General features: G+C 36.2%; 1 protein-coding gene across 2 annotated transcripts in view; it reads right to left on the bottom strand.

The window, feature by feature from the left end:
- Nucleotides 1-2,502: 2,502 nt before the first annotated feature.
- LOC149080182 (chitin synthase chs-2-like) overlaps nt 2,503-10,425 on the bottom strand; it is a 43,768-nt gene continuing 35,845 nt past the window's right edge. For both annotated transcript variants that reach the window (XM_089239222.1, XM_089239221.1), the window contains exons 10-17: nt 9,118-9,271; nt 8,755-8,965; nt 7,517-7,717; nt 7,035-7,429; nt 6,587-6,751; nt 5,345-5,900; nt 3,931-4,692; nt 2,503-3,313 (exon numbers count right to left, since the gene is read on the bottom strand). In XM_089239222.1, the coding sequence (XP_089095348.1) occupies nt 2,952-3,313; nt 3,931-4,692; nt 5,345-5,900; nt 6,587-6,751; nt 7,035-7,429; nt 7,517-7,717; nt 8,755-8,965; nt 9,118-9,271 (2,806 nt within the window). In that variant the 3' untranslated portion in view covers nt 2,503-2,951. The remainder of the gene's footprint in view (nt 3,314-3,930; nt 4,693-5,344; nt 5,901-6,586; nt 6,752-7,034; nt 7,430-7,516; nt 7,718-8,754; nt 8,966-9,117; nt 9,272-10,425) is intronic.

Below are 10,425 nucleotides of genomic sequence, written 5' to 3'. Positions count from 1 at the left end.
TTAGAATATTTTTGTGATGAAATATATGCAATATTGAGACACTGTTCTATAGTGAATGGTAGTAGTTTTTCATTTTTGAATTTCAGTAAAATTTCTCGGATAAGCAGGACTTGAAGAAACTGTCATTCATAGCTCAATTGCCATTGATGACGAGATTCCTCAGGTGGTAATTCTGAATATTTGCTGGAAAAGTATTCTGTATTCGAATACTGTAGCCTGGTTATGATGAAAGATACAGTGAAACCTCACTACGACGATATATTTTTAGACTATTGTTGGTAGTTTCTTAGTCCAATGTTAAACTCCTCTCGATACGATATCCTTTACTACGACAATCGTTACGATATTTTCAGATTTTTGAAAAATCTCTATACCCAATATTTTCTTATAATTTGCTCCGAATTTAATGTAAACCTGGTCACTTGTTTTCGTTCTTCTGAAGGCGTCTAATAACATCGGTAAATTTGCTCCACAGAATCGCCGATAGCGCTAAGGAAGTTATCACAGTTGCTACTTTCTACGTAAAACACAAAAGTGCGATGTAGTAAACAACTTTACAAGGGAAATGTATCCAACTGAATTTTATTAATCTATTAATGAACAATTTTTTGCGGCGAATAACCACTTTTTTTGAAAAAAAAAGATCAGAGTAAAGAAATTCCAGGTTTCGATTTTGACAAAATATGTTCAGCATATTAAATTGCATCAAAAAAGTGGGCAGCTTTATTTCTTAATCTTTCCTATAATCGTTTACATGCATTTAGTGGACAGATGCGCGAAATGTCACCCATTTTATTTATAATGAAAAATTTGATATTTTCATTTTCTAAAATTTCAACGATCATTGAATACAGGGATAAAATAAAATCTTCAAAGTAGATTTCAAGTTTCATGAAGCAAGTTCAGTGACTGATGTTTTTTTTCCACATCCACATTATGTCGTACTCGTGTGTTTTAGCATATACCGGTTATATTATACCTAGAAGTGCTCGGATCACAAATGTGTTAGATACCAGATTTATTTCCACTTTGGAGGGTGTGGAAGTTGCTCTTCGTTCCATCAAATAATTCATTAAAGCAGTGGTGCTCAAATTGTGCGTCGCGGCTCCTACGAATGTCGACAACCTCTGTCAGAGGCGTAGCGGCGAGATGGACTTGCGTAAGGAAAGTGCCCGAAATCAGTCTTCTGCCGTAAATTCGTCCCCCCCCCCATCATAATTTGCATGTATAGAGCTGTTTGTGGTGCCACGAAACACTTCACCATTCAGTCGACTACTTGCAATGACGAGAAGTCCCTTTGCTCTACTTACGCTTTAATTTTTCAAAAATAGTTTGCTATAACTTGTTACAGCGTGAAATAAACTTTGTGAAGAGATATTTACGGTAAGATTTCCATCACTGAGCGATTGATAGTTATAAATCACTACTAGGATATTGCTTGGCAATCGTCATAGTCGTGTAGCTGTAGTCGTTTAGTCACAAGCAGTCAGTTTTTGCTATATATAGCTTGTGAATTTCTATAAATATGTCCCAACACTCATGCCCTTTTGCGATATTTTTCCCCAGACTACTTAGATCATATATCAATCGAAATGGGTCTATAAGAGACAAGAAAAGTTCATCTAGCATTATCATCCAGAACCGGGACCTCATTCTTGGCGACAGGAAGTCCCCCATAAAACACCTATAAAATCCTCAATGGAAAAGAAAATTGTGGAAGGGAATGAGAAAATTCTAATCAAAAGCCCAAGAAAAGTCATCATTAAAGATATAACCTGTAATACTGACAAAACCTCCCAAAAAAAAAGACTAGATATATTAAAACTAGTAAAGTGTTCGAAATGATTTAAGTGTGATGCCCCACACAAAAAACGAGATGTGCATTCATTGTCAACAAAAAAACTTTGCGATCTGTTTGGATGACTAAATTTAGATTTATTTTGTCAAAAGGAAACTTATGTACAAACACGCGTTTTCATCTTTTCATAAATTTATTACAGATCTTAAGTTTTAATTTTCCAATAAAAATAAATGTAGATAATAACTGGAATGGGGGGGGGGTGGAGTTACAAATTTAGGGATTTTCATCAAAGTCGTGACTTTTGGTTATAAAAAAAATTTTAGTACAATCACACTTGCAGCACTATTAGGTATGGAGTTGAATTACTTAATTCTGAAAATTTATAGTTGAATCAGTTTTTAAATTTTAAGGGTTTTGCTTGAGGAGGGTGTTTGGGCACTTCTCCTTACCTATTTATGGTTCAAAGTGGTTAAGGGAAAACATTGAACTATTCTGAAGAGCCGCAGTTGACAAGTTTGAAAACCACTGCGTTAAAGCTTAGTATACATTAGGGGGAGCCACGCATTACTCTTAAATTACTATACGACAAGTTTATGAATTCTCAATATACAAATTCATGAAATCACCTTTGTGATAGACAGGAAAAAAAAAAAAACACGTAAAGTGATGCAGAATGCATTCAAGTAATGAAAAACAAATTTAAGCACTTGTGCTAAGTTGTAAAAAAAAAAAACTGTTTATTAAAAATGTCTAAATCGCAAAAACATTCACAGTATTTGGCCGTGAGCATGTAATATTCCAGTAAAAATATAAAATCATTGCTCGATTCTTTAATTAAAAACATGATAACGCATATGAACAATAAAACTATTCACATTCAATACGTATTCATCTCTACCGAAGCTTAAATTATCAAATAAAACGAGATAAATTACATTTACTTCATCAGAAGCTCTCGCAGTTAATAAAAACTTAAAATTGAATTTTCAAATGAATTCGCAGAAATCGACTTGAAATGCAGTTTCTAAAAAATAAAAAAAAATAAAAATTGGCATTTTGATATCAACCTCAGATTGCTAGACATAAAAAGCTCACACCCAATCTGGGCATCTGTCTAACATACGATTGGATACCAATAAATTGGCATAATTCATAAATGACTTTGTTTGCGTCGCTTGACTTCAGATTCTTCTCTATAACTAGAGAGGCTCGTCTTTGATCCATAAATCTGCATTTTAAGATTGCGTCCACCTGTTTCTTCGTCAGAACTGTTGTCAAAAGCTGAATTGGCAAAACCAGGATCGATGTTACCATTTTGAGCTTGGAACAAATTCTCGATGCTCCGACCTCCACCATTCATTTTATTCTTATTCCGAACATTAAACTCATTTTTAGCACCCAAAGTCACCATCTTGCTATTACTGCCGAGTATATTGTTCCTTCGTACTTCTAAGGCCCGCAGTGTTTCACGATTGCGTCCTAGTCTGTTAAGCCCACTGAGAACAGGAGTCGCTGTAAATATAAAATGATAACACTATAAAAGTCAATAATACACTAACAATTACGCTATAAAAGTTTTATGAAATATATTTTACAAAACTTGAGTAAATGCAACCAATCAAATTATTGGTTGCATTTACTCAAGATTTAACCAATATGCTTATTGGTTTTTTTTCAAAATTTTTATAGATAATTTAAGCTTTTACAGTGTAGTCTCGGCCTAATTCAAACTAATATTAGTGGCAGCAAAAAAAAACTTAGAGGCTGCCATAACTTGAGACCATACATCCAGTTTCCCCCTTGCGTGCTTTGGTTAAGTAGATTGCCCAAATTAGTTAAGTACAAATTAGAGATGAAAGTTTGACATCTGATTAACCGTCGCCAAGATTAGGTTACGTCGTAGATGTACGGAGTTTAGAGTTCAAAATCTTGTAACCAAGTTCTTGCATTCCCCTTTAAATGTTACCTGTCCCGTATCAACGTTCATCCATAAAGATTCGGATTATTCGGTGCCAGGTGATAAGGAAAACTCGCGTGCCATTCGCGGATTCTACCACTAACGGATGAAAATGGAAAATACATCCAGAACAAAGCATTGCGATATCTACCAATGAGATTTTTCTGCTTACCTAAAGGACCACCAGCTTCACCATCATGAGCATTGATGTTCAGAAACCTCTTCCTGAAGGCAACATCCAGGGTACCTATTCTATTTCGTTGATGCCTTCGTTTTTCTAGATTTTGTATAGTTTTCCGCCTTGCAAGTCTATCTCCATACAAAGAATCTTCACTTTTTTCATCGTCATCTATACCTCTAAGTCTCTGTAGTTGCTTGGCTATTTGCACTGCATTTTTATCGATAAAAGCGTCATCACTGATGTCTTCAACTTTTTGGTTGCAGCAAGTAATTTCAATAGATGCCATAATATGCGATAAGGTGCCGAAACGATGGAACAACATAGCCACAAACTGAATCACCAAAATCAAAGCAAAGAAAACTGCAAAAACAAGGCCAATGGGCTCCAGTTCTAGATATTCTTTATCGATGCGGACCTCACTAGTTTCCGGAATGTATGTTATATTGGTTTTGACACCAAGCGGCCAGTCAAGATGCAATTGATCCTTATTAAGTTGAAGGAGAAATACTATGAGAATGAAAAGAGCGTTGAACATGAAAAAAGCAAAAACAACTTTGTTACGCAATTCCTTTAGTTCGGTAGCTACTCTTGCTTGATGTTCTTTATTTTGCTCGATTGGGTAAAGATACTTGTCGATCAGATCCTTCCAGAACTGATTTTCCGGTCCTGCGAGATATTCAACCTCTCCGCGCTTCAATTCTTTATCTTCTATCCAGTAAGGATTGATTAAATCGTCTCGTTCTTGCTTCGGTTCTAAAAATAAACAAATTAAAATCAGTAACGGCTGAAAATGAACTTAATTACAGCGCAACTAAAGATTAGTAGTATACTTTCGAAGAAATGAATTCGTATAATATTTTGGATATTTTTCATCATTGAGCTGAACATTTAATACCTTCCCTGAATTTTTGAGCAACAAATTCGTACGATTTAGAATTAAGGTCCCTGCAAAATAATTCTCCAGAAAAGGAATTTCCATTCAAGAATCCCCCACGAGTACTTCCGCTCAGATTGCCGACTACAATCATTTTGAGCGTTTCATTTCAGACTAGTCTATTCTTGTTTTATTGTAAAAAGTAGAGATCACCGAAACAAACGAAAATTTCTCTGCAGTAGGATAAGTTTATGCTTTTATCCATTCTTGTCACGGACAATGTAAAAACCTTTTTCTTGATGTGTACCAGATTACAAATTGGTTTAATAAAATTATTTTGGCAATACCAACAGAAATATTTCAAATGTTTCAGAAACTTTAGAAAAATGTCGCTAGTATTCTAGTCACAATATAGTGATCATGAAAAAAAGGTCAACTTTATTGCTAGAGGAATAAGAACTTTCGAAACGCCATGTTGAATTGCGAAACATTTACTACTAGTTCATTTTTCACGATAAAATGAATATCTACCTAAACCTTCACTTGATGGTGCTTCAGATCCAGAATCGAACTCGACTTCTTCGTCGTCATCTCTCTCATTAACTGCTGATAGCCCAGTCTCTGAGTTAGCCCTAACAGATCCGCGGCCACCAACAGATGTCTTCCTACTTCGAAAAGGAATAGGATGCGTTATCTCCAACTGCCTCTCTAAAGTGTTGATTTTCTTGTTCATCTGCTCCAGCTGATCACCTATCTTGATCAGGTGCATTTTTTCATCGTTAGGCTTCGGATAAGTACAGAACATACAAGTGAAAAGATTGGCGAGGCTGAGAGTAATGCTTCCTTCTTCGTTATCATTGCTTCCTAGTCCAAGAAAGCTCAATAGGTCTTTATTCTTCTTCTGCTTCAACAACTCTTCTTGCTCTTTCCTCTCATCTTCCAATTGCTTCTTGGTTTTCTTTGTTTGTACTTCTCTAGTACCCCAGGTGACGACGTTTAGATTCACGAGCGAATAAATAATCAGTAACAGATACATGGATGGAATGCTCAAGAAATATAATAGACCAGGAACAACGCACCAGAATTCCTAGAATAAAAATATTAACCTTTAGGAAAACAAATTCATATTGAATTAATGCAAAAGCTGCATTAAATTTTAAAACAAAATTGCATATTAGATTAAGAGAGCAAAATATCTTTAAAAATATAGGAAGCTCTCCCATGCCTCTCAATGTAATTTATATTGTATAGTTTTAAAAAATCTTTGTGAAAATCCTTTGTTTTCATAATCTAAATAATACTTGATATAGTATTCCACCGTCATGTAGAACAATTACAGAATAGTTTCAACAAATTTTCCAGCAATAAAAATTTTACTAAAAAAAATTGCCAGGAAAAAATATGTCGATGCACCGGCACATTCTACAAGACTAACATGAATATGACGTTCGCGCGCGCGTGACGTCAACAGTTTGGAGTAAATCATTGAACCAAGGTCTTGTGTCAAAGCTTTAATTTAGTCCAGGGAGTGCAATTTCCTCTTTCAAAACATTTTTTATCCAAAATTGGATAGAGTGGAACCCCCCCCCCCCTCCCATTCAAATATAGGTTCGATTGCAAGTCAGTTTTACAATATCTACCTCAACTTATCAAGGTGATGGTAATTGTTCGAATAAGTGAAAAATGAAAGATTTGAAAAAATCTCGTATATTGTCATCTGCCAGAAGGAAAAAAAATTAGTAGTGTGCTAATTGACAATGAATTTCAATCTACCTGCGGATGCAGCACAGCTGCGATAAAGAAACTCCCAGATAATGCTATAAGAAATATAGATGATGGCGATCCGATACCATCCTCCGACAACTGAATGGATGTTCCGACCAACACAGCCATCATCAGCAATGCATATGATGCGCTCATTACTTGTGCCACCATAATCTGAAAATAAATGCAATCAATATTTGGTATTAAAGCTTGAAAAATATTGCAATTAAACGCTTTAAAAAAAAAAATCTCATTCAAAGCAAGCCTCCCTTGATATCCAAACCACCGATATGAATTATGTAAATTCACGAAATGCAATTTAAATGGGGGGGAAAAAAAATTGAAGGAAACTTAACTCAAACTGAAAATTGACTACAAAAATATCCGTTTATCTCTAAGCTAATATAAGATAACGAACTTCTAAATTAAATTAACATGCAAACTGAAAAATACTTACCTGGATATCATTCTTGAAAATGAAGCAAACGAGCATGAAGAGTAGTATAGGAATTATATTATAGGTGAACGAGTACCAGTTGGATATTTTGAAAGCAGCTACCATAGCTCCAACCAACATGAGAAAAATCGTTCCAGGACCAAGAACTGTTCCTACCATCAACATTCCTTGATATATAATATAAGGTACAGATATGTTATCATTTATTGCTACTGTTTGCTTATAATCAGATAGGAGGTCCATGATATTTGCCATCGTAGATGGGGCCCAACGACGCCTTTGAGTATAAAATTCGCCAAAACCTTCCGGGCAATGCGTATACGCATCAGAAGCAGCGCTGTATTCGACACGATAACCTCTCTGCAGCAACAGAGTGCACAACCAACGATCTTCTCCTGAAAAAAAAAACCAAACAGAATATTATGCCACAGTTCAGGTTATGGAAGAAAATAGTTTTGCACCAGAAGTATAACGATACACACCTTGATCGTACTGAACATAGTGTCTAGGCTCATCAGATTTTGCCGTGTACCTTTTCATGACGTTGTCGTCCATCAGTGCCTTAGCTCTAAACAATGAGAAACATCCTGGACTGCAAAGTACACAGCCAATCATGTGTTCAGTAGCTTTCTGCAACCAATGACCGATTGCGTATTCAAATTTCTGGTACCATACCATCGGGCCTAAAAGCGAAAGCCATATGATCAATCATGGTATCTAGATAAAATTTATTGAATTGGATTAAATGATGAATCATTTACTGGTAGTCAATTTACGTCTCGTTCGTTCAGTTTTCGATTCGAGTGAGTGCTCGATCTGGTTGATACTTTGAGCCCTGTTATGTTGCAGCTAAAAGCACCTCTCAGGAGAAAGACGTAGAATCTTCAAAGACCTTGTTAAATATTTAGATTAATGAAAATTGGGTGGGAAGATTAACGTTAAAGAGGAAGGAAAATAAAATCTTCCGTACTAAGGGTATTCGTGCTCGCCCCGATCTCTGGCGTGGTCCGAGTAGAAATTTTTAACCCTACAATACCAACTACGTCTCAGACGTAGAGGTATAGGCAGTTAACATGTAGCTTTGATCATTTTTTAGTTAGTATTCTAGGGTTAAATAAATCGACTCGTCGTCGAACAACGGTGACCCTCACAGAACTTAAGGTTGTAATAACAAAAAAGAATAAATAGGTTTTCTTGAGAGTATAGTACTTGAAATTCTCAGATAACGGCCCGAAGCATTAAACTTCGAGAATGGCATGTATAGCAATCTATACCAACACGTGCTTAACTGGATCTCTATACTCATTGGGGCGAAATTGATCGATCGAATTGTTTTTCCACGGCTTTCTTTTACCTCACCCTCGGTCACAAAATATCCCGTTTCGCGATTTTATTGTATACTGGGCGTGCTCTTTTCAGTTAGAATTCACTGTTTACATTTGGTTATTGCTGAAAATATTAAATTACACCAAATAAAAAAAACTGATCTAGATCCACCAGAAGAAATCTAACAAGTTTTTTCAAAGCAAGAAAAATTATACTGTCTGCGTAAGATGAAATTTTCAAAGAAAAAAAGATATTTCAACTACTTTCTCAAGCTTCTCTTAAAATCAAAACCGAAAAGATGCGAATCGTGACTGGGATGCTTGAGCAAACGTTTGCGAATGAATCAATGACCTACATAATTAGCATATCTGGGTAGGGCAAAATATTTTATAACCTGTTCCGACGGGATGTATGCGGCCGCATGCTGCTCCAAGGTTCCGATTTTTCTTCATAAGATCCACTAAAAGTTGCACAGCGTGAGGTCTGAAGTTTATATCGCCATCTAAAGCCAGAACAAAAGTATTTTCAGCCATTGTAGCTTTCCTATTCACATCAATAGGAAGTTCCATCAAACGGTGACCAAGTAGGTAGTACATGTACATCACCTGTAGATAAGATAAAACACGATCAAACATTGGGTGAAATGAACCACTATAGAATCCAATAACCTGAAAAATATCAATGTTTTACCCCTTTCTGAAAATTGATTCAAATATATCCGGGAACTCATAATACACACAACCGCTTTCTTATTTACCTGGCTCCATCTTTTCCTGTGTCGTATCTTTGCCTTGTCTTTCAAATGAGCGATCAGTTTGTTCTTCCCAGGCATTATCCAAACAAGTCTTCCGCCATAAGGAGTTGGTATTTTCTTAGGAGGCTTCAAACGAATATTACATTGATGCACGTTGCTAAAATAAAGAAAAACATTCACTAAAAAAAAAATCTGGGTAGACTCATAAAACACGGCAAGTTTTGACGTGAATACGTATTTTGTCCCTGGAATCACGTAGTAGGTACCGCCATAATTAAATTCTGTCATCACCATCGGCTGTATCTTTGGTATCGTTTGTTAGCTATTCCAATGTCTATTTTCTCTGTGAACTGCTCGAGATGTAGCGGAAAACAATTTGTTACGAATCAGGACAGCGAGTGTAGTGCCCAGACGGGAAGATAAATAAAAACCGGAGTGATATTATTGGATATTTGCAACGTGCATCCGACGATATTACTGTTTTTGACTTGCGTACTTCGCGAGATACGAGTTTTCAAAGGATTTCGTCACGCAATTTTTTGCGAATGCTCCCAGTATCGTCAGATTTAAAAAAAAAAATTATTCACGTCACGAAAATGAAATTTGTCTTGTAAATGGACGGCTTTGACAAAAAAGGAACCAAGCGCCATTTTTAACATTTGAGATATGCAGACATCTGAACTATTTGAAAAAGAGGGATTTCTTTTAAAATCTAAATGGAACCAAGTGACATCGGTAGTTCAAGTGCACACACGGCATCACAGCCTAACTAAAGAGATAACTGAATACAAATACAACGCCACAACAGGCAAATTGCCCAACGAGGTGGCTGACTTAAGATCATGGATCCCCGAGCCCTTTTTTACCCTACCTACGAGCCCTACCTACTACTGCTACACCACACATGCACCCCGCCCACAACCCCCCGCGGAACCCCCAACGAATCGGTACATGCGGGAATGTGCGTGTAGTGAAACCTGACGAAGTTTTTGTTTCTCTGTAATGCTTGTTATGTGTAGTGCTGCCATCTGCCACCAGTTTTTCTTACATAACTTGAACATAACTTGAAATAGCTTTTTCTCAGTTTTGTGAGAGATTTAATGGCACTTTGTTCCTTTTATATAAATGCGGTCCAAATTAGACTCGTGTCATCCATACAACTTTATTTGAAAATTCCAAGCCCTCTCTATAAATATCGAACTTATTTTATTTCGGGGTAAATCGTGATCATTCTGAGGGAAATGTCTCTTGGCGGAGCTTTAAATCTAGTATTATAAAATTCAATTTATTCTGGCCTCGTTGATCTTGAGT

Source organism: Pholcus phalangioides, unplaced genomic scaffold (assembly GCF_987345545.1).
Source record: "Pholcus phalangioides strain wild (caught in Gottingen) unplaced genomic scaffold, Ppha-v1.0 ptg000011l_1, whole genome shotgun sequence".
In the NCBI taxonomy this organism is placed as follows: domain Eukaryota; kingdom Metazoa; phylum Arthropoda; class Arachnida; order Araneae; family Pholcidae; genus Pholcus; species Pholcus phalangioides.
Note: the sequence above shows the minus strand (reverse complement) of the source record. Positions and strands in the feature narration are given on the sequence as shown.